Source organism: Trachurus trachurus (assembly GCF_905171665.1).
Source record: "Trachurus trachurus genome assembly, chromosome: 10".
Lineage (NCBI taxonomy): Eukaryota > Metazoa > Chordata > Actinopteri > Carangiformes > Carangidae > Trachurus > Trachurus trachurus.
In genome coordinates, this window is record NC_139894.1 from 13,179,970 (window position 1) to 13,204,860 (window position 24,891).

The window sequence follows — 24,891 nt, forward strand, 5'->3', positions numbered from 1 at the left end:
ATCTGGGGAAAACTTTCTAGGCTTGATTCTGCTCATGAAAGTCAAGTCTGTTAGAAACCAACAGTGATGAGTTTTGCACTCAAGAGAGTTGCTCCCTCAACACGGCGGACTGTGTGCATCTGTGATCCTCGAGTTGTTTTGTCGAGGCCAGCAGCTCCTGTTAGCATCTCTCAAGGCAAATTGGTGCCAACCGAGGGGGGCCTGAAATTCAAAGGCTTATATGAATTGCTGTGTCTGGGAAGGTTGTGGCTTACCACTAGCTCTAATTTTCATGGACAGTCTCCACGCTGAACCGCGAGTACCTCTGGATCGCATTTCTGCTGGGTGTCAGTAATGTTGTCCTCTTGTCTCAGTTTGACTGCGACCTTCAGCGTGCACCGAGGTGGTTTGCAGCTATTTGTGAAAAGTCTGGGAGGAGAGTCGGCACCTTCAAATCTGTGAAAGTTTGGGAGAAAGTTGCTGCCCCAAGAGAAGGAGTCCGTGTATCTCAAGGTCTCCTTCACAAATGAGGTTCAAGGGAAATGTCACTGATCCGCTCTTCAGTCTGTTGAGAAAGTCTTTTATGGCTCCAGAGGGAGTTACACAAAGTCTGCCTCCAGCTCTGCTGCACCACTTTTGATCTATGTTTTTTTTTTTTAACTGTCTGTCACCACCCTGAAAATGTTATCAAAATGCGATGCAAAAATGAAAGATAACGCCTTTAAAGATGGGAGCATGAGATCCAAACCCTGGTGCAACCCACTACTTATCTATTTACGATCCGATCTACCCAGAACCATAATCAAGGGCTTTTACTTACGGGGAGTGAGTGGAAGACCGACAGTGATGCTTCAAGCTGCCTAAGTATTATATTTTAGGTTAATCCTTAGGAGGTGAAGCTTTTCTATCCAGAAGGAGCTCAGATGAGAACTGTTGCTCTTTTTACACTGAAAGGAGGCGGTTGAGGTGAATCGGCCACCTGTTCAAGACACTTCCTGGCCGCCTCCCCTGTGGAGGTATTCTGATCATGTGAGACCCGTAAGATACTGTAGAGTGCATAAAGCCCCCCTTGACTGAAAGGCCTCAAGTTCCCCTAAGGGAGCCAGAGGACATGGCTGGAGAGGAGGACACCTGAGATATGTTTGGAAACCTAGAGCTAGAGAAAGTGGTGGGAAAATTGTTAGTTGGATAAAAAACTGATACTGTATTGGGCTTTTTCCGCTCGTGGCAAAAAGAAACATGCAGTCACTTCACTGAAAACACACATACGTAGCAGCTGCCAAATACTGTCACATTTTAGGTGAAATTTCTTTTGAAATTTCTGGAAATGAGCATAAAAAGTGTCAACCAGGCTTTTCACATCAAAAAAAAAGATGGCAGGGAAGCGCTGAAAGGAAAAAGTAGTAGCTAAAAGTGTTATTGCTGAAGATTGTTGCAGGTTGTAGCATATGTCTCACTAAAGCTGTGTCACCTCCGAGGATGATATATAGGGCTGATTTGGGGAACGGGAGGAGGAGATGATGATTGAGGCGTATCGTCATTTCACACTGCGTGCTGTCAACCGTGCTGCCTATTGGATGCAAAGATGTTGGTGGACAAAAGTGTCAAGAAATGGAAAAAAAAACTCTGCATGGGTTCTTAGACCTGCAACAAAAGATGATGTTTATTTCTATCCTCTATTTATTAATTGTTGTTCTGCAGTGTGTACTGTAAATGGAAGCATTGATCCGGGAGTTGTTATAATGTATATAATGTATTAGTTATTTTATTATTTTGCATTAGTTATATTGAGAGCTATGACAATTTCAGTATTGATTAATGTGATTATTTTCTGGATTCACGTGTCAGTTGTTTGGGCTGTAACATGTTCATAATGGCTGAATGCTTCAGAGTGACTCAAACAATGAATCAATGGTCACTGTAGTTGCGAAGTGCTTTTCTCTTTGCAACCTTCTCTTTTTTTCTTGAGTCAATATACCTCTCTATTCAGTCCCAACACTGCTTTATCTCTTTACTTGTTCATCTACTTCACATTTGTCACTTCTTCCTGCTCACTTTGCTGCTGCGGAGTTGGTATAATGTCTTATTTTTTTCTCTTCTGAATGGTTTGCCAGGGCAGCACTCAACGATTTGACCTGTTGACTTACTCTGATTTTTAAATTGGACATCAAACTCTGTTGTCTACCTCTCGTACCCTACCCTCTCTTTCAAACTTCTGTAAGACAGTCTGAGATAATTGCCTCTAAGGGGAAGGTGAAGTGTACTCCTTGCGAGCTTTGAGGATACTAATAGTACGTTAGTACCACACAGTACACACTCCATTAAATCTGAATGAAGAAGTGTATCTTAAAGTAATGTTAAGAGTTTTTTCCCCTCTTTTCTTTGTGCTAAATAATTAAATGATGTTTTTTTAAATTCTCTTCTTATGAATGAAGAATCTTTTAAAAATAGTTTTCCATGAATAAATAAAACTCAGGAAAACAACAGGATAACATGAATTAAAAAAGAATCAAAATACATCCGTCATCCAAGACGCTCAAAACAACTGAGCAGTAGACAAAGATGCAGCGTCCTAGTGTTTTAGAACATGTTAATACCAGGGTCTCTTTCTCACTGTGATACATCTTCATGTGTACAGGTTAATGCTGATGTTTGTTTGTGTGTTGGTGATGCACTAAACGTGTTCACTTGAGTGCATGTAAACGTAGTTTATCTTCCCAGTAACAGTCCTCAGAGGGTTGAAGGCTTGAAGCCTCCTCCCTGTAGCTGCGCCTCCCACTATAAAAAGGTGCTTAGCCCAGTCGAGGTGATGGATGGTGATGACTTGTGTTGGAGAAACAGACCAGTGGGTGGTCGCCCAGACAGCGGGCCTCTGGGACCGGCTGGACGCGCAGTCAAGACCATGTGTTTGCGTTACAGTGGCTTCAATATTGCTCTGAGGTTTAATGTCAAAATAAAAGCAAATAGGTCAGTAAACATACAAGAAGACAGTCAAGATTTAAAACATACAAGTATGCAGTAGGAACTGTATTTATTATTCAGTTCAATACAACAGATTCTATTTTTGAGGTAGTTTGTGGGATGTGTGTGTTTTTATATAAATATTTCATATTTAATTAGTTCTTTCTAATGTTTTTATGGCCAGTATGTAGAAATAAGTTGGAGAAAATATTAGAATCATAACCTGTCAATGTCAACGTTATATTCTGTTTCGTTGCTCTTTTTTCTTCTGTTTTGGCTCTGCATCTTCTCTCTCCTCCTCCTCGCCTCAGTCTCTCTGTCTGCATTTCTAAAATGAACAGCCTTGAAGTCTTTGTCTCGTAATTGCTTGAAGTGGCCACACACATAAGGCGTTAGAGTTTGGACAAATATTATTTTTTACACTCTGTCTGGCACCTACACGTTATGAGCAATCTGCAAAAAGCTGCTCCCTCCATCCCTCACCCTGCGCGTCTCTGCCTCAGGTTCATGTGCTTATTTTTATTTGCATAAAAATCCAGTCGCTTGGACTTGTTCACGGAGGCTTTCAAATATTGTATGACATTATGTATTTATTGTATTTTAAATAACAAAATCATGAACAGATGCAAAATAACCAAAAAGAGATTAAAAATGACCAGACATATGAAAATGGACCCGAAAGAGACACACGCAGTAACAATGCAAAATGACTTTCTCCTACATGTCTGTGTCCAGCAGCCCATTGTCTCATAATCTGTCTGTGGCATTTATTTGCCATTCACTTATTACACTGAAGCAGCACTCTAACCATTAATAATGGGTTGTTTATTACTGCTCCCAACCAGGGCTTTAAGCTTCTTTGAAAGTGGTCTTCCCATTCAAATGTTTTCACCCACCCCTCACTATTACAGGAGGCTTCTTTGCAGGAGCCCAAAAGACATCAGCTGAATGTAAAGCAGCAATAAAAGCTCAAACTGCTCAGCTCCTTTCTTTGTCTGGTAGAATTAGACCGGCCGTCTTCCTTAGAGACGTCATATGAGCCATTTGTGTCCTGATCTCCATCTTTCTTTTAATGTCGAACTCAACTACAGGAGAACATTGGCATGAAGATGCTCTGTCTTTAAAGCTACTGTATAGTGCATAACTTCTACATGTCTGTAAATATCCGCTTCACCCAAGCCACTACAAGAGGAGATGATATGACGCTGATTAAGCCGTTCGGCTCCTCTTAACGCCTCGCGGTATTTTTCAGTATTTGTTCTTTTTGTATTTGGTGTAGAACGGCGACATTCCCGCGCTGGCTCACAGGAAATGACCGAAACAACGCGTTTTACTCGGTTTTACCTGACAGCGAGAAGGGAGGAGGGAGGAGAGCAGCAACAGCTGTTAGCAGCCTGGTGTTCGCCACATCGTTAGCCTAACGAGCAGTAAGTTACAAGGTGTGTAGCCCGTGTTGCTGTGTGTAACTTACTGCGGGCAGTCTGTGTGCTGTGAAGAGCAGTGTGCGGTGAGTCACGAGTGTTATAGTCCGTGAACCGGGGTCCGTGACCAGCAGCATGTTGCGAGTGTTGCTGTTACTGTGTGTGATGTGCGTCTCCCATTGCCATGGAGAGCTACAGGGGTAGCGGTGGGGAGGGGAGGTTACACCGGGCCATAGGTGCCGGCCGTATCGTTGTAATAACGCAGAAATCCTTTAGGGGGCGACAGAAGTTATGTACTATAGCTTTAAAGGTGTACAGAAAAGAAAATTGAATTTAAGCCTACTCTGGGTCATAAAATTAGTGTAATAACTCATCTATCAGACGATGTAGGCCAAACTTTGTGCAAAATTCTATTTTTGAGTTGATCCAGGATGAAAGTGTGTTTTTTTTTTTTCGCATTGGATAATGCAGGTGCACGGATTATACCACGTCAGCCTGTACACGATTCATCAGCCACTGATATTGGATCTGTAATCCGTCATTCAAACGTCTGAGACACGCACACACACGGAGCTCGGTTTCGCCCCAAGCTTTGAATATCCCGCCCGCTCGATAACGACCAATCAAATTTGTTTTCCTTACTCGGGTAAACTCGTGTTGCAGCTCGTGACAACTCGGCGCGACAAACAGGACAAACGGCCATTTCTGTACACCTTTAAAGCCAAGCTCAATAATCAATTTGTCTATCAGCAGACACATAAAAAGCACATGAGCACACCATACTGTATAAAAAGAAGATTTAACGCAGTTTGCACAAGTTATAAAAGTATTAAATAACTACCAGTGACTACCAGTTTTGCTGCAGAACTTTCCACTTTATTTCATTAATTAATTTCTCTGTTTGATAGTGGGGAAAAGTCAGATGCAAAATCAATATTACCGCACCCAACAAATGCTCAGTCCTGAAATCCTTTTGATCATACTTGAGCGTAAGACCTCAAGACATATGAATTACTCCACTTGGTGCTGATCAACCGGACTCTGATGATGCACCTCAGATATCCAACCAAGTTCAACCCCAGGTCCACTCGCCGTGTCGATATCTACAAAGGTTGGAGCGTCCCAAACCACCGTTGCAAGGCCCTTTCTAACAGACATCCAGAAATACATCATCCTCGGCGTTCCACTGATTAGCTCCTTCACTCCTCATAGACCCCGTTAATCACATTCATCATGGCTGAGAAGCCTGATCTATTGGAGATTAGATCAGTCAACACTCATCTGTGTAGAATAAGTGATTTCTGCAATGCAGGGGACCTTCCACATGAGAGGATTTGCAATCACTTTGTAGCCAAAAGGATTTCATTTTCATGCATGGAATTGTTGGATATTAACATTTATCTAACAAAAAAACGATCTGAGCATATTGCTCCAAGTTATCATTATTCATGCATTAAGCTTTATCATTTTTTTTTAGGTCATAAGCGCTATGTTTTAAATATGACTTAATTGAATTCTGTAGCATCAAGCTGCAGAATGTGGCTCTGTTTTCCCGAAGTCTTTCATCGTATTATAGACCGATTTTTTGTTTAAACGCTCGGTGTGACACGGCGCCTCATTCTTCTCAGCCTGAATACGGAGTCTGACCTCAGGGTCTCTTTTGGATTTATTTGTCATTCATACCGTCTGGATATTATGTAATTTCTTCTTATTGGAGAGCCACTTTCCTCTCCTCAATTTGTTTTTATCCTACACAATAAGTTGTTACCCATTTCTGTTTGTACGGGTGGCGTTCCCTCCTTCAGTCCTTCTATGTTTAATATATTGATACTGTACACCAGGATAAACTGAGTAAAGAAGTGATTACATTTATTTATGGTTTGGAGATGAGACCGTACAGCCGCTTCTGTTCTCTGACTTATCAGAGCAGAAACAATAACATTTGGCTGCTTTCTATTTGAGTAAAATAAACAAGACGTGGGAATCAGACCTGCTCCTTGGGTCTACCAGAATGATTTACAGCAAATAGTGTAATAAAAAACTGTATATTCTTGCAATCAGATGTATTTTCTTGAGCTTCTCAAAAAAAAGCGTAACTCATCCTCAAAGCTGAGTTTCATTATTTTCATGCAGTTGTATCACAGTTGTGTATTTCCACTCTTTTATCGCTGCATAAATCCAAATGCTCACAGTTTTATTGTTCAGTTTATTGTTTCCCTGCTTAGTCTTTTTTTATCATTATCTCTCCTTTGTTCCGATACTTCTGCCCAGACCTACCCCCTCCAGCCACCAGAGACCGCCCCCCAGGCTGTAAGACGGTGTTCGTCGGGGGTCTACCGGAGAACTCCAACGAGCAGCTGATCATGGAGGTCTTTGGACAGTGTGGCGACATCACCGCCATACGCAAAAGCAAGAAGAACTTCTGCCACATCCGATTTGCCGAGGAGTTCACCGTGGACAAGGCTCTCTTCCTGTCAGGTGAGCCGGCCCGGCGTCATCCCTGTGAAACCTTATTCTTATTCATCGTGAAAGTGCTTATTGGTGTAATATTTCAGTCTATTGCGTCAGTTTAAGTGCCACTTCGATAAATGTCAAGCAAGAACACAGAGTTGTGAAGTGTGCCGCTGGAAGTTTTTTTCTGTAGACGGTGTCATGTGACTCAGAGCTGGAGCACTGAAACACTTGGATGGTCGTGAAAATAAGCGTACGGGCTGCATCAGTAAAAGATCCAGTTGTCTGATAAAGTTGAAGGTACGAGCACTTGTATACTTAAAAGAAATTGTCCACAATCAACTGTCATTAAAGTCAACATTTCTGCTTTTAAGATGAATTCTGGGTAAATTGTGGATGAACCTGGTGGCATCATGTTCTGGTCACAACTGAAACGACACATTCAGTTTCTTGCAAAATCTTATTCATAGCTTCCTCTCCATTGCAACAGCAGCCAAGGCTCATGAGTATTGTATTATTTAGAGCTGTCCGCCATCCCAAGCCCACACGCAAGCACGCACACGCGCAGAAAAAAAAGAATTAATACATTTTTTTGGAAGAAAAATTCGATTTAATTAAAAAAAAACATAACCCACACCTAAAGGATCATTTCATTATTCAGGAGACTCCCATGTGTTGATGTCAAGGAGATCATGAAAAAAACATTCTGAGATGGGAATTCAGAGCTGAGAGAGAAAAAACTTACACAACCAGCAGCTTCTCACTTAAAAAGGCGGCTAATACACTCAGGGTGGTTTAGAGGAGTCGGAGAAGATTATAAATGACCATCGAAGGGGGAAAATAAAAAGCAGCTACTACCCATGGTGATGTAGGCTTATCGTTTCTTATCTTATCTTCATTTTCATCTCTCTGTGCAAACTGCTGGCCACTACTTTATTTAAACTCATTTAAACTAGCAGCCAATCCAGTAGTATTCTTAGCATTATTAAGTGTGTGTGTGTGCGTGCGCGTATTTGTGTGCAAATGAGTTTGAATGAGGGATCTTGTTATTCGGTCCGTCTCCGTTCTCTTACAGTGAGATGTGGGAGCTGAGCTTCATATATTAGGCAGATAACAGAGCTGTGTAGTTTTCCCATAAATTATACCCCACCCGCACACACACACACACACACACACAGACAGACACTCTGTGCAAACACAGTACCCAGCAATGACACACACTCCAGTAGCCCCAGCACACTGAGATCTCCACATACTGTATGAAATATTGAAGTTGTGGTAGATTGGGAGGCTGAAGTGGAGAGAGCAGACTGAAGCAGAGACACCAAACCCAAGCTCATTTCTTCTCCTGTTTACGCCGACATCCACCACCAACCCCCCGTTCTCGTATGATGAGAGTATGTTCTCTCTGTGAATCACACTAACTGGGTATTGTTACTGTGTCCAGCAAGAAAAAATGGTCACACATGTAAAGAAACGCACACTAAACACTCTTTCTGATTAATTCACCAAATTAAATCCGGAAAATACGAATGATTTCACTTCTGCAACCAGCAATGAGGAGAAGGAGTGAGGAAAAGAGGCGGTAATAATGGGAAATTTGGGTCTTGGATAAGTAATTATCCTTCCATACGTTTGACAAAAGACTGCAGGCGCTCTTACACCGCAAAATCCTACAGCTACCGTATGAATTCCTAAAAGAGATCCAACCGGCAAAAATGGGAAACACTGAGGATGAAGGGAGAGGGTGTGGACAGGTGGACCCCAAGGAAAAAGGAAAAAGCTTGCTCAGTCATTTTTCTCTCTTATCTGTGAGAATGGTCAAAAGACAATTTATAGAGGGTGAAGGAAAGTGCTATTGGCCCAAAAAAGAAACCTCACAACTTATAGACTACAGCTCACTAGCGTACATTTTCTGCCTTATGCTCCCATTTCCCTATGTTGCTATTCGGTTTCATCAAATTCACGCCTCCAGCTGTGTTTTTAATTTGCATTAAAACGATGCACAGTGTCCTTAATTTCACTGATCTGTTTTGTTTTGTGTGTTTCTTTGTTTCTTTCATTTCATTTTAGTGAGCTGCCTTGAAGGTGTAATCCTAGAATGATTATTACATACGGTATATTTGCCAAGTCACTGAGGAATCAGTATAGTCTGCTAAAACAGTGGCCGTTAGGTGTGAATGCAAAGAATGAAGTTGACAGCTGTCAAAACTGGAGGCATCCGGGTGCTGCAACGCTGCAGTGGACCGAGGTGGAAACAACGTAACCATGACTTCCTCAGACTGAATCTGACTAGTGATCTTTGTCATATGTCACCCTCCTCTCTCTCTCTCTCTCCCTCTCTCTCTCTCTCTCTCTCTGTATGTGTTTGGTGTTGCTATCAGATGTTTATTATCAGGGCTAAGAGTCTACACGCTCTGTGCTCAGCACTCAGCACTCAACACAATAGTCCAGTTGCAGCTAATGGGACTGTCATATAATTTGACAAAAGTATTGATTACAATATAATTTTGACCAGATGATTGGTGCTCGATGAAAAGTAAAGCGATTGCAAAAAAAAAAATTCAGATCGTCCTGAGGGAATCATCACTGTGTGCCAGCTATTTTACCAGGATGGCGAAAAAAAACTAAATGTGACTAAACTGACTCCCATCGGTGCACTTACAGCTCAAACACTATGTAGTTGCATAGTGCGCAAACTTAATTAGTTAATGTCAATATCAAATCATTACAGACAACACTATGAATGCAGTTTGTATGCTGATGACTCTGCAGCTGCTGTAGCCGCCATTTTCACAAGTTTCAGAATAGAAAAGTTAGCCCCCGCCCTTCTTCTCCATAGCTACAGTGCTGACTGTTGTCTCACTCAACTTTTTCGGTATGTTGCCATAATTGTCACTGTGAACGCAATTATTCACTCAAAATAGCAAGTGTAAGTACAGAGGGATGCAAAATGAGTAAAAATAAAAACAAACAAACAGTGAAAAGCTTTTTCTTTAAAAAAAAATTGGGGTGTTTCCACAGCTGCAGTATTCTGAACACACTGTGAAAATGACATCAAACTGTCTGAGCAGACAGATAAACTCACTTTAATTGGTAAGCTCCCTGCTGTCCCATCTGCTTCTCCCCATTATATTTGCTTATTCCCCTTTCCAGCGCTTTCCATCTTCTTTTTGTTTTTAGTTTCTAATTTTTAACTTTCTTTTTTTTTTTTTTTTTTTTTTGTCTGCCAAGGTTATCGTATCCGTTTGGGCTCGAGCACAGACAAAAAAGACACTGGTCGCCTTCATGTGGACTTCGCCCAGGCCAGGGACGACCTCTATGAGTGGGAGTGTCACCAGCGGATGTTGGCCAGAGAGGAGCGGCACCGGCGCAAGATAGAGGAGGATCGCCTGCGGCCGCCCTCCCCTCCGCCCATCGTCCACTACTCTGAGCATGAGTGCAGCCAGCTGGGAGACAAGATCAAAGGTTGGTAAAGCATGTACAGTGTATGTGCTGCATGCATGATGTGATGGCACACACACACACAAACTGAGAGCAAAACCTTGATACTGTACATGGAAGAAAAGTGGTTTGTTAAATCATCCCAAGGGTGTTTGGGAATACAGCACAGATTCAAACGGCTGCATTGTTAAAGAGCAGACTTGAGTGAAAATGGAACCACTCACGGCACCACTGCAGTTCATGAAAAACCGCAGATTAACAAAGGAGAAGATAAGGGAGGAGATCAGATGTCTATGGTTTTATGCAGCGGCTACAAGCCCTGACATTACAGCAGCAGTCTGGAACAAACTGACAAAGCAGTTCTCTGATGTTATAACAAATTCAGGGAGTTTGTTTTCAGAAGACATTACACAAAGGCTGTTAAACACGGGATATCAGTTTACCCTGCCCTCAGCACATGCTCTTCTCTTATCTTGTCCTTTCTCCTCCACTCTCCTCTCTGCACTCTGTTCCTCTCTGCTCGTCGTGTCCATTTTCTCCTCTCCACTCTACTTTCTGTCGACTTTCTGGCTGAATAAACTTGTTTCACTAATGAGCAGTGACACTTCAGGTCTCAGTCACAGTTGCCTGATAACAAAATGGCTGTGACTTTCGGCCCCTCCGCCATCTGCGCGCGCCTTTTTTTTCCCCGGCTCTTACTTCCTTGGCTCCGGTCTAAGGACCTCTAACACGGTGTGGTTTAAATCAGGGATTTGTGTCTGATCACTCTGGGCTGCTGTTGTGAGACACATTAGGGCTGTTTGCTGCAGATTTAGGTTGACTCTCTTCCTGGATGGATCTTCCACCCAGAGGGAAAAAAGGGGTTTAGACTTTTTCAGTGCCACTTATTTCCTCCTTTCTCATGACAAGAAGCTCACAGAGGAGCTTTTTACCCAGATCACCTCCAAATAAGCATCACTCCTCTTTTTTCGCTTCTTCCCTAACATCCCTGTGGTGTCAATAAGATGTGCAATGTTGTTTTGGATTATGCGCCAGCAGGTTTTCTGTCCTTACATCTGTATGTCACATTCCTATGAATGCAATATCTCAATAAGGAGCAGTTTCTTCAAATTTGCCACAAACATTCATTAGGCCTCAAAGATGAAGTGAATCTGGTAGTCTGGTAATGATGATTATGAATAAGATAAATCAGCGATACATCATCAGTCACCTGATGGGATTTAAAATGTCAAAGGTCAGCTTCACTGTGACATCATAATGTCCTGAAAAAAAACGCCTGGCCTTTTGTTCAGTGCTGTAACTCAGGAAGGAGAGATTGTGACAATATTTCCTGCATCTTGGCTGGCTGGGGAGAGCATGCAACTGCAAGGCAGGTATTCTAGTCACATATTTATAGTTTTTTCCCCCTTTTCACTCAGCATCACAGCTGGCTCTTTGTTCCTTTGTCCTTGTTCTCCTTACTTTCATTTTCCCATGTTTTCAGTGTTACCTTGTTATTAACCCTAACGTTACTACTTCTTCTTCCTCTTATCAGCCAGTGAGCCAAAGTGACTCATGCTACCATATACTGTATGTGTATACGTTCAGCTTCAGAAAACAGTGCATAATTCACCTGCTATGACTGACATGTTCACTTTTATGAGGGCGTCATTGTTTCCAGCTCACGTCCTGTTACTTATAACACCTGGGACCATTAGAGGAAAGATTTCCTGTCACTTTCCTGTTCAGAGTCTGACGTCTTTTTTCTGTGCACTCACCTCTTGGCCAGACGACGGCAAGTTTGCCGAAGCAGTGCGTGTGCTCCTGACCTGGCTGGAACGAGGTGAGGTCAACCGCAGGAACGCCAACAACTTCTACTCCATGATCCAGTCGTCCAACAGCCACATCCGCCGGCTGATGAGCGAGAAGAGTCAGCATGAGAAGGAGATGGAAGAAGCCAAAGAGAAGTTCAAGACCGCTCTGTCAGGCATACTGGGTCAATGTGAGTCTTCCATCCTCAAGGCACACACACAGAAACTGTAAATCATCTTTAAAATGAGTCCACAGATGAGTTCAGGAACACACTGAAAGAGTTACTCATTTAAAGTTTCCACTAGTACTCTCCTTGTCATGAAGTATATGTGCAGGAGGAGGATGAGAATGAGCCCATTCCTTTCTTGGTAAAGTTTCTGGTTCAGTGTAAGTTTCCATATTTTAGGACCATACACATTACATCTACATATTAGAGGATACAGCACATTGTACAGGTTGGCAAAGGCAAATTGTTCCGGGAGAGCTGAGATCCTCTAAAATAGTAAGTATCCAGTAATATTGTCCACAGCCGCCCGTTACTCTCTTGATGCACAGAGCATGTGTGTACTGTACTGTAGATATTTAAATACACATTTTGGATATAAAGATAAAAAGCCTCATAGAAGCCATCTTCTTTGGTGCTTATTTGCTGTATGGAGTATGGCTTAAAGGTAAGTTTAACTTCCTTCCTAACCCTGATACCTCTCTAAGCCACTAGGGATTCAGAGGTGTCCTGCTCCGTCTTCATTGCCTCCAAGATACAAAATATCTCAGAAATCAGCAGAATAAATATTGTTGTTAGCATCAACAAGCAAAGAGAAGGTTGAAGGTGAATGTTATTCAGTTTGCCTTCAGAAAGAAGTAGTAAGTCGTCCAACACATTCATTGCATGAATTCAATGGAGGCCAGACAACAGCTTTTGCCCGACAGCTGTTGGTTTACGCTACAGGCTGCAGCCTTTTGTCTAAAACAAATATCCCACCATATGCATGTGCGTAGAATATATAAACATCGTGCAACACAGACTTTTTTTGTTTTGTTCATTGTTTATCTTTTAAATAATACATGTAGAAGACATAAGAGGACTGAATAGGAGAAGCAGAGTTGATGTTGTTTTGTCAGCCATCCTCCATCACTTCAGTCTGTACTGTATGTCTGTGAGGACTATCAGTCATCCAGGTCACAGTATCTGTAAAAGCTGCAACTGAAGAGGCCTCCTCACTTCTAACAATTAGACTGGAAGAAGTCTTTTGGATGACGGATGAGATGTCTTCCAGAAACTCAGGCAAGTCCAGTTGCCTTTGAATAGCTCAACCTCTGCAAACACATTCCTATTCACTGAGCCTTTATCTTGGTGCATCACCGGTCACATTAATGATTAGACAGACTGTCGTCCTGTGAGGAGGGTTTACCAGGGAACAGCTCTCTGCCCATACCAAATAAATTCAGTCATCTGGAATATATCACATCGAAGGCCCACTTGATCCCAGTCACAGAAGAAATAATCGTACTTTAACCTCAGTTGTGTCTCACCATGCAGATGGTTTTCATTTTATGTACCCCGGTTTTGAGATATTGCCATATCAATCTTATGCTTCAGCCTCGCCACAACAGAGGTGCAGGGAATTCAATTTGTGGTGATCAAAACACTTGAAAAGACTGAAAAGCATTTTGCTTTTCCGGAAACAACGTCTCTGTAACCTAGTAATAGAAATACCTTGTATTTTAACAGACATATCATTATATTTGCGTGTAAGCTGACCGTCCTGAAAGTGTCTGTACCATTCCTCTCTTCTCTGCCTTCACCATCGATGTGCGGCATCAAATTACAGGGTGCTGGGAAGATGCTATTGATCCCTATAGTGTTCTCTCTCTCTCACCGCTAGGCAAACACACACACACACACACACACACACGCTTAGCAGGTGGTCTTATCGACTCCTCCCCCACTTGTTCATTAGGACCTCTTGGATACACAGACCACCCATACAGTCCTTCATGAGCCCCCCACATGGCAACATACAAATAGCTGAGAGAGGAATGACTGTATCAATACACTGCAGCAGACAGCACCTGCAAGGGAATATACTGTGTATATATATATATATATATATATATATATATATATATATATATATATATATATATATATATATATATATATATATATATATAGATCCAATGCAGCTGTCATCATCCACATCACATGTATGAACAGTAGAGATAAAAGGTGTGATCATAACAAGACACTTTGATCCAAAGCTAAGCTTGCTCAGCTCAGTCTAACATGATACGGTTTCGTCACAGCTGTACTGTACCTTTAACGCCTCGGAGCTTGCTGTTGTTCCTTTTTAAAAAAAGACGAAATCTGCATAGTGAAAGAAAATCACAAATAGCGTGCTACTTGAACAAGCTGTCCTTGGGCAAGGTTCTTAACAGCCCACTGCTGAAGTGGAGCAGCACAGTTGTTAACAGTGGCAGACTTAAAAGTAGGTTATTTTTGGCAGCTGCCAGTTGTACAGCAAAATTTCCTTTGTTTAGTGAACATTAGACAAGACAGAGTCTACAGCCATAACAACACAGAGCTTGAGCCTCTCCTTAGGCACATTTACCACTTTATCACTACATGTTAGCATACTAACCCATGCACTACATACTGTTCATCTATAAAATGTGAGAATCTAATTAGTTGCATCACTAATTGAAAAGTCTTAGGATCAATGACGTTATTAAAATGCATCCTACAGTAAGAGGGGTGTGATTGTTTGCACCACATTTCATGGCAATCCGTTCTAATAGTTGTCAGGGCGCTCAGACTCACACACAAAAATGTCAACGTTACGATGTGGCCTAAAGGTCAGAGGAGCATCACAGTCATTAGTATTCATCCACCTCTCCAGTGATCTTAAATCTGGGGCAAAGCGGTGAACAGGCCAGCATTTCCATCCCCATTGTGGAGCCACAACACGGGCAGCATGAACCAGTGTATCATCTATAATTCAAGTTTGTTGGAAGAATGTATGATTTATTGAAGTTGTTAAGTTTTGTGTGTGGGAAACTGTACCTGACCAACCATCCACGAGATGATGCACTGGCATCAGTTGGTAAGTGGATGACACGCTTGCACAAACGCATATAAAAAGACAGACACACACACCAACACACACACACACACACACACACACACACACACACACACACACACACACACACACACACACACACACACACACACACACATTTCTTTACATCCCTAGTTGACTCCACTTTCTCACTCCTCTGCTCCTTCCCACCTGCCCTCTGTCTTTCTCTCTCTCTGTCTCTGGATGATCTCTGGTCCTTCCCCGCATCCCGCCACAGTTGAACAGATTGTGTCTGTATTCCAAGCTGCCTCCAAACAAAAGGCATGGGACCATTTCTCCAAAGCTCAACGCAAGAACTTGGACATGTGGCACAAACAAGCAGAGGTTGGTACACTTTGATTTCATTCTGCTGTTCACGTGATTTATTGAAAAAAAAAATTAGACTTGATCCCATTTTGTTCTTCACATGTGTCACCGTAAAGCTCTTTTTTTATTTTTCAATTAATAGTTAGAATGCTTACAGTATGTTAGGGCTACGTTATGACACTCAAAGTGAAACAAGCCAAGAAAAAGTAGGAGAAATCACAAGTGAAAAGAGCAAACGTCTTGTTAAAGTAAGTACTTTGAATGAAGCCAGCGTGCAAAACACCCCGGCCAGTGTAAGACCCAGACACCCCCCAGGTCCAAACCTCTTCCCCTTCCTCTTCCCCTCCTCCTCTACCACTGCCCTCCCTCATGAAGGAATACGAGCTGCTGGGTGAGTTTTCCATCTCAAAGGGTGTCCAGACCACAGGTAAATCTGCTTCCCCTGCACTGGCAAATTTGAAGGTTTTCTCTTTCTTCCTCTTTTTTTTTTTTGAGTAGATAATTAAGGGGGAACATCTTGAAACATAAAAGCGTATTCATTTTCAAATCTAACAGCATTTTTGTCATCCACTATCCGCACACCAATTTTTTCTCCCTGCCCAAATGGAGCATTAATTAGCATGATGATGGGTTGTATGTAATGGAGTGTCTGGAGTGTCTGTGAAGATCCTCAGTCATTCAGGCCGTGGTATTTCTAAGTGCTATACAAAGTTGTGAACTGAAGGAGCCTTTCGGATGAGAGGGGATATGGCCTCAAGAACCTCAAGCAGGTCCAGCTGCCTGGTATAGCACTTAGAAAGAGAGTCTGGTCTGAGCTGTAGTCCTGGGTCTAATGGATCATATATTATCATATCTGATTGGTAAGTTGTCTGGAAAACTGAATTCACAGTGTATTTTAGAGTCAAACTCAGACAAACACACACACACACACACACACACACACAGTACTGTCAGAATCTCATACAACAGAAGCACCACTCAACTTGTTCAAAAACCTCTATTTAAAAGGTAGGTGATTCAAGGAAAACAAGTCTCTCTGACGTTGAGATTCGCAGCAGAACCATGAAAATAAACAACTAACACAAAACCCTAACTACTGTGTAACCATGGAGATATCTTAACACACATTCGATGAGTAAGTAGAAAGCTGAATGATGCATGTTCATGTGCAAATAATTGAGTGTATGCCTGCTTGTATGATGTCGGTAAGGTTCGTTTTTGTATTGTTGTCTTTGCTCGAACCTTCTCTCCATCTCTCAGCCGCTAACTGAAGAAGCACTCTCTCCTATATTCATACTCCAGCAGGTAGTATTAAATCTATCCGTCCATTGTCTCTCAGATTTCCTCGGCTTCCTTTGTATAGTGTCTGTATACACACTGCATACACCAGTGAGTACAGCATGGCCATAGTTTCAAGCGAAGAAACCATTGTGGGTTCACACTCCACCACTGAATGTGTCCTCATTCAGAAGGCATTGTTATGAAGACATCTTTTAAATAACGTCATGGTTCAAACGCTCTTTATAGTTTTTTTTTTTTCACTTCGGGCTGGTTTACACTTTTCAATAGCTGTGAGAATAGACTTTGTCGTTCAAAGTCAAACCACATAGATTATATGTGAGTGTGTGTGTGAGTGTGTGAAAGTCAGGGCCGCACAGACAGATGAAGTAATTTGGACTCCAAGCTCTCACAGCATTTACAGCAGCGGCCTGAACTTCGTCTGTATTTCTCTGCAGCTGTCAGAGCAAGGTTATACACACTGGGCCAGAATCAGACTACTATGTGTCGTAGATGAGGTCGCCCTAGACTGGTTAAAATAAACCCTCCAACAAATAATTAAAACAATGATCAAATACCTACACGTAGCCTATGTGAACGAGTTCATCCATTATGAATGACCTACAGATAATTATTACCTGACTGTGCAGTTCCCCTCAGCTCTACAGGGTTTCCCAGTCGCAGCTCAAAGCTCTAAAAGCCAACTGTGCACCACCTGCCCAGCACCAGACAGCAGACAGACAATAGTAATGATAAATACCGTCGATCATATAGCAGATTAAGAGACAATCCTAATCTTTAAAGTGGCAGATAGCAGATAAAAAAGGGAAAACAGGTTAAAAAAGAGATTGAGAGTGGGATCAAAATCCACAGAATAATATATAGACACAACATTCAAACAAAAATGTGTAGTGGATGTTTCATTAAATTACTATTTGCTAACAAAGTCACTAAACCAAAATTTTTAAAGAGGAACTATGCAAGTCTGGTCACTTTTCTGCTGTTTTTCTAACCCTCCTCTCGGCCATGTGCATTTGTTTACAACAAAGCCAGCGAAAAATCAATACATGTAGAGGTGGGTAAAGTTATATAACATATACGATGTTACGACGTGTACTGTATATCTGTGTAGTCTTAACTGTCATAAAAAAAGATTACGGGTTACGGAGCATGTTTGTATTGCGGTGCCGCAGAGAGGAGAGCTGGGACACCGGGGCGGCGGCCGGGTACTACACTGATGTTGCAAGGTTGGTTTTCAGCCATGAGACATGAGATGGTAGACAGAGAGCCTCCGTTCCCACTCGTAACAAGTCACAAGTCATGTAGTTAACCATCACAATTGCTCCGGAGCTTTTTAATGAATGTAAAAATGTAGCATAGCCACAGGAATAATCCTGCTTAGTTCCTTTTTAAAGCAAAGATATGTAGCCTAATAATGTTGTATTTATAAAATATAGTCATGAAAGTATTTCAATATTAGGTTGTGTCTGACACATTCGAATAACTCACACACGCTATGTTTGAGTGTCTTCAAATTCTGAAGTTAATGGTTGAAAATTAGAAAGTGAATAAGCTTAAATTATTGATATGATGGCAAATTGAAATGAAACTGCTGGAATCCCGCCCCTGACAGTGACATGTCACTCTGCTGGATTCATCGTAGCTAAAGAAACACTTGCAGAGTGGTGTTGCAGAGCAGAGGTTCTTCCCTTTCAAACTATGATGCTAATGTTGTGGTGACAGCCAAGTTTAATTTAGGCCTGTCATCAGGTTGCTTGCAGAATTAACAAGAATTAGTGACAGCTGATATGACGAAAGCAACCTGGAGCATCAGCTAAAACTGAGGAGCTGCTAGCTGGGTGTCTCATCTGCTGCTGTGCTAATGATTTCTGGTGTCAGAGAATCCGTGTATTTTTTTTCCCAAACTCTTGTGTTTGAACTCACCACCGAGCCCAAATAATATTTCACTTTCAGTTCTGTCAGTTTCCCCTGGTTCATGCTGTAGGATGCTGAACCGGAGAAGCCGGCTGTTGAAGGAGGGAGCAGCAGAGTGCAGTAATGAAAGGATTGGATTTTGATCAGCATTTCTTTAAACCAATAATGATCCATTAAAGTATTCCCAGATCTACTAATTTCATATTGATAATATAGACATGACTCAGAGGCTCCGATGCATATACTGTAGGGCTGACGGCCACTAGCCAGTGTAAAGAGCATAGGTAAGTAAGTGCAGTTGCTCAGGGGTAGTGTATCATCAAATAGGCAGCCACTTTCACTCACTCACACTGTATATTCAGTATGATTCTGCGGCCTGGAGGAGAAATGAGGAGGAACAAGCCACAGTGTTGAGGAGCTGCAGCTCCCCGGCAGAATCAACAGCTGCCTCCTTCTATCAGTGTTTTTATTGTGTGTGTGTGTGTGTGTGCGTATGTGTGTGTGTTGCACAGTGTGCGGCTCCACATACACCAGATGGTTGTGTGTCTGCATGTGCTTGTGTGTGTAGAGTACCTGTTTGACCTCCGCCATGGGCTCGGGCTGATAACGTCAACTGACAGATGGTTGTAAGTTTATTTACTGTTGGGCAGTTTTCTCCTCCCTTTTAGTCTTTTAGGACTATTTTTCAGTCGGTTGTGAATATTTCATTGATAGAAAATCCATTTCTCGTGCTACTGGTTTTGTTTGTAAGTGTCCATGTGTGTCAGTGTGTACTTGTCTGAACTGTAGAGTGTAGTAGTATTTGTGTTCTTGCCACATTCGTGTGAAACCTTTATATCTAACCTGGCCAGGTTTTTTGTTTTTATATATAAATGGTCAGTATGTTTTAGTAACCTTAAGAAACAGGCTACTAAAGGTTAGAAAAGGTCATTTAAATGTTACTTTCCCTGCAAAACCCCTCAATTAAAATACAAATCTCACATTTAATAATTCAGATAAGGCAATTAACCTCTCAACATAAACCACTTTAAAAACCAAATAATGTAAATGAGCCAATTTGAAATTGCAGCAGAGACCTTCATGTAGAAAACATGATATTGTCTCTAGGCCAGTGAACGCGTTTTGATTTCTCTGGAGACCATGTCATGTTATGATAAAGGTTCACTACTGTATATTAGTGGCCTATGGTCAGTAATAAAAGCAACATTTTATACATCAGTCTGTATGAGATCATAAATACGTGAGAAGTATTTTCAAAAGATTTTGTCCTAATGAGAAAAAACAAACAACAACAACAACAAAAATCAATGTATCTCATGTTATTGCTCCAGGGGCCTGCTGCTGTACCACAACACAACCATATTTACATGCATGTCTGATCCTGATCTCATTGCCGCTGGTCTACTTACATTGTGAAGATATTTGTGTGACCTTCAAAGAAAAAAAGAATTTCCAGTGTTTGTCTGTGCTGTCTCTTCTCCTGCTCTAGTAGCATTAGATCCTCTGCTGGTGAAGGAGACACTAGTTACCGTTGAAACTGAATGGTATTTAAAAAACCATCCAAGCACAGATTCTCATAGACATTATGTCTCTGGTTAAGTGTAATGTGTGTCATGTATCACACAGGATTTTCTTTGTTTTTTTGTTTTTCTTTCCATGCTGACAAAACCTGGAAGACTTGGTCTGATTTACAGCCAGTCCAACTCAATGGGTTGACCCTAATCTCGAAGCCGTTCTGAAACCTGCTTCTAGTTACTGGTCTCCAGGCAGATGTAGTCATTAGTGGGTGTGTCTGTGAGGGTGAAATGAAACAGAGGACGTTGGTATTTCACACTTACTGCTGGTGTTTCCAGATGTGCACTCAATTAGCATAACACACGGAGAAAAAAAAAACACGTCAACAGTGGACTCGATGTGGCCTGAGCCCGTGGTCAGTGCCATATTCTTACTTGGCTGCTTTAATGTGCTGTTTTCCCGAAGTAACCAAAGCCGTAAAGTACAAAACGGTGGGGTCTAACTATATTTATGCTACCATCTGCCCTATTAGTGTGCCAGAGGAGGAATTGAGCCCCAGCTCTGAGCCTTTTCATCTTTATTTGTCTACACTCCTTTGTTCTGTACTGTTGTAAGTGTTCCTTCCAGCTAATGCTTAATAATAACAGTGAAATCAAAGAGGTGCGTCACTGGAAATCGAGCTCCTGCTGGCACCTGCCAAAGAGTGCATCATCCATGAGCTGCTGCCGCTCTGACCCACCCACCCCTCTTTTCGTTGTGTTTTTCAGGAGATTAGAAACATGCACAACGAGCAGTTGATGGGCATCAGGCGAGAGGAGGAGATGGAGATGTCTGACGACGACATGGAGGACACCCCTGACAGCAAGGACTCTGAGGACTCAGGTATGCATATGCATCCGCAGTTCAGCGCTTCTGTCAAGATGACAGGACATAACACTGATCAAGATCTCCAGAGGATGAACACAGAGTTTTAAATAACCGACGGAGACAGCTGTGTTTGACGGAAATGGCAGTAATCATCCCCCGAGCATCTGACAACCATCTGACAACTCCACACAACACCACGCTTTGCTGGGTTGATGTTCAATATGGCTGCCAAATGGACATCCACCCAAGTCCACCCTTGTGAATGATGTGAAAAAAAGTGTGTTTGTCTCCCTGTGTGTATGTATGTCTGTATGTGTGTGTTAGTGTGCATCCACACCTGCCAGCTGCCATGTTATTTCAGATCGGGGTATCACTGAAGTGCCATAATCTTGTGTTTCTCCCTCAGAGGAGTCCCTTTGTGTTTGCTGAAGCAACAAAAACTAATGGTGCTGCTTATTTCTGAGCCTCCATTACAATAACCCATAAGTCTCGAGTATTCACCGGGGCCACATGCTGTAGCCATCAGCACCACGTAACGCTGCCTCTCATCTTGTGTTTTGTGCCTCTCTGCGTGTTGTTGTTGCTTTCTTCACATACTTCACCTACTCGCCTTTTAATCATCCTGATCTCTGCCATTTGCTAATATGACAGCTCCTCTAATCAGCATGCAAATGTATGTAAATGCAGTCGTGAGCTCAGCCCCTTCTCTTTTGCAACCTTGCTATTTAGCTATCAGTCATTAGCATTGCTGTCAAAGAACCTGTCATTTCGCTTGATGCTCCGGCATCGGCTGAGGTGGCAGGTGTTAATGTGACACTTCTTGGTATTTGTGTTAACAGGCCGACCGTTACACCCCCTTTTACTCACTAACCTTTAAGCAAAGGGGCATGTTTACACGTCCGCCATCCCGGCTGGAAACACCTGTGTTATGACGGCAGCCTCTCAGAAAGTGAATCGATGCTGTGTGCCTAACTCATGTGCAGAATAGAAATCAAAAGAGCTGCTTGTGTACGTCACTGTGTGCCCAAAGGTGCATGCGTGTGTGTGCGTGTGTGCGTGTGTGTGTGTGTGCACGTTCATGGATATCTGCAGGTCGATAGTGCTGCCTGTAACAGAGGGGGAATTGCTCAGAATCTGGCCAAGCGGTTGACATCTCCTCACACCAAGTTGATGAGGCTCTCAGATCAATACCCTTCTCACCTCAAACCTTCATTTTGCTGGGAGAAAAGCACACACACATACACACATACACACACACACACACATACACATACACTCACCCAGCAAGAGTTCATTAACACTGCCAATGGTCCTCCATGATAGACTGCAGGCAGCACTCATGAACACCCACACAAAACCTAACCAGACACGCTTTCATGCACAGACACACGCTCTCTCTCATATACAGACACGCACACACACACACACATACACAGGATGGGGCTTATCTCCCCAGTCCAGTCAGAGTATTGCACTTTCCCAAAGAGCTTCCCCTCAAGGTCCAAAGGGGGAGAGCCGAGCTGATAATACTGGACATCTCTGGAGCTGAGCAGGTCTCACATAATAATAACTCCCACTGTCTCCTCTCTTTGCTCAATAGGTCAGGTCAAATGTGCAGTAGTGAGCTCTTGGACAAAAGTCTCTCTCTGGGATTATCACAGCTTTCGGTGGTCTGTGTAAATATTCTGTAGGTGTTTGATTATGAGATGCTGCTGGAAGTATCCAAATGACAATTTCCTATTCACATGAGAAAATTGTATCTTGACATTTTGTGTTGGACTGATGTGTTATTCTGTGTTTTAATCATGGAGGTTTACTTTGTTACCACCAGTTTTATTTATTGCCACATCAATTCTGAGATATCATGTTTATTCCATTATGTAGGCGTGGTGGCAGCTCTCATTACCCATCGGCCCAGGCCATCGTTACTATGACAAAGAGGTCAGGGGCAGGAAGCAGAGCGGCAGCAGGGGAAATCAGGGGATGTCATTCACAATTGTTGAATGTGTTAACAAAACACTGTTGCTGATATAATTGAAATTAAATTGATTCAAGATGCACACACATCCGACTCCTTGGCCAGAAGGTAAACACAAGATCTCGCCCTTTTTTGAAACAGACTGAGATCTTTTTTTTTTTCTTTTTTTTTATCAGCAGACATCTATCAAGACGACATTTTACTGTTTTGAGTTTCAAGACATCTAAAATTTGCATGAGTTAAAACTGAGCTGTACTCATTTGCTGATATGCCTTGAATCTTAATGCTTTCATTCTCACTTCCTTTGCAATGTGTCTGTGCTCAAAAAAAGTAAAGTGAACAAGGACCAATTTATTCAAGCCTGTGAATGTCACTGTGTAAAAGATATACAACCTTTGATTTTTTTTTATTTGTTGAAACAAAGATACATTTCCACAAAAGACACATTTTATAGTGTTCTTTGTTCTCTATGTATAACTCTCAAGGTGTATCCCAAGCCGAAGCCTTAAAGGAGGAGAACGATTCGCTGCGCTGCCAGCTGGACGCCTACAGGAACGAGGTGGAGCTGCTCAAACAGGAACAGGGGAAGAACCAGCCAATGAGGAGTGAGGAGGACAGCACGCACTCGCAGCAGCTCAGCTTCCTGCAGCAGGCTCTGCAAGGCATGCAGAAGGTAGTGCTTATGAATATGCACACACACACACACACACAAGTATCAAGACACTTTTTTCCAGTCATCTATCCAACAATAACTTTAATCTGCTATTCATTTCTGCGATGCACCATGTTCTTTACAGGAACAAGGTTACTCAGGTTAGCCCATTGAATTTTCCATTGCACAATATAATTCTTCATTCAAGTCATTTATTCATAAGACCCAGTACTTTAAAAGAAAACCAAGAGCTATCTGGGAACAAGCAGAAAGATACTGCTGTCTGGAGCAGCTGGGATACTTTCACAAGGAGCTACTAAAAAATAATATTTTCAGATTTACTCTGGTTATTGGAAAGCCTATTCACAGTTGGAATAGGTTTTACTTGGGATTGGAGGGTTGTGTGCTATGATTCAAACAGCACGCAGATACTTTTTGGAGCCAAAGCTATTAAAACTATTTCAGACCATTTATTCAAAGAAAGATAATGAAAAGTATTGGATTTTTTCTTTCTCCCCATACTTTGAAAACGTGCCTTGAATATCATCGCACAAGTTCAAACTTCAAAATACTGCTGGAGAGCATCTTCAGTTTTCACATGTATAAATGAATCTCACTTCAGTGGTTGTCTTTTTTTTAAAGCTGTTTTTGGTTTGGTTGACTGACAACATTGTTTGAAGATATCAGATGGATGAAATTGTGAAAGTTGCTGTCTGTATTACAGTTTTGAACATTGGACCAAATTTAATTTTTGAGAGTCATTACTGTATAGGAGTCCATTCACCAGCTGAAAGAAATCACATTCACAGAGTGAGGAAAAACATTTTTGGTAATTCCTTACTCACAATAAAACTAAATGGGGTGAAATTCTTTAGAAAAACAAATGAATCAGTGCGATATATAATGACTGTCCATTTAAAGACCAAGCCCATTAAATCTTTAATCTACCCTTTAAATACAAAAGAACTACCGAAATTGACTCACTTTGCCATTTGTCAGCCATCTCCAACTTAGCTAGCTGTCACAGGTAGTAGAAATTATGATTGATGCATGTTTAGAAGAAAAGAATACATTAAGGCCCTACCATTCATTTTTGCCTGCAGAGAGTTATTACCTCTCCAGTTTACATCTTTCCTTGCATGTCGGTAAGATTAAGTGAAAAGATTAAAT

At 41.9% G+C, this 24,891-nt stretch overlaps 1 protein-coding gene across 4 annotated transcripts in view; it reads left to right on the forward strand.

Moving 5' to 3' along the window:
- The window catches only part of enox2 (ecto-NOX disulfide-thiol exchanger 2), a 184,864-nt gene that overhangs the window by 145,042 nt on the left and 14,931 nt on the right, over window positions 1-24,891 (forward strand). For all 4 annotated transcript variants that reach the window (XM_083980582.1, XM_083980583.1, XM_083980584.1 and 1 more), the window contains 6 exons: window positions 6,633-6,839; window positions 10,047-10,280; window positions 12,025-12,237; window positions 15,408-15,514; window positions 20,992-21,106; window positions 23,555-23,742. In XM_083980582.1, the coding sequence (XP_083836708.1) occupies window positions 6,633-6,839; window positions 10,047-10,280; window positions 12,025-12,237; window positions 15,408-15,514; window positions 20,992-21,106; window positions 23,555-23,742 (1,064 nt within the window). The remainder of the gene's footprint in view (window positions 1-6,632; window positions 6,840-10,046; window positions 10,281-12,024; window positions 12,238-15,407; window positions 15,515-20,991; window positions 21,107-23,554; window positions 23,743-24,891) is intronic.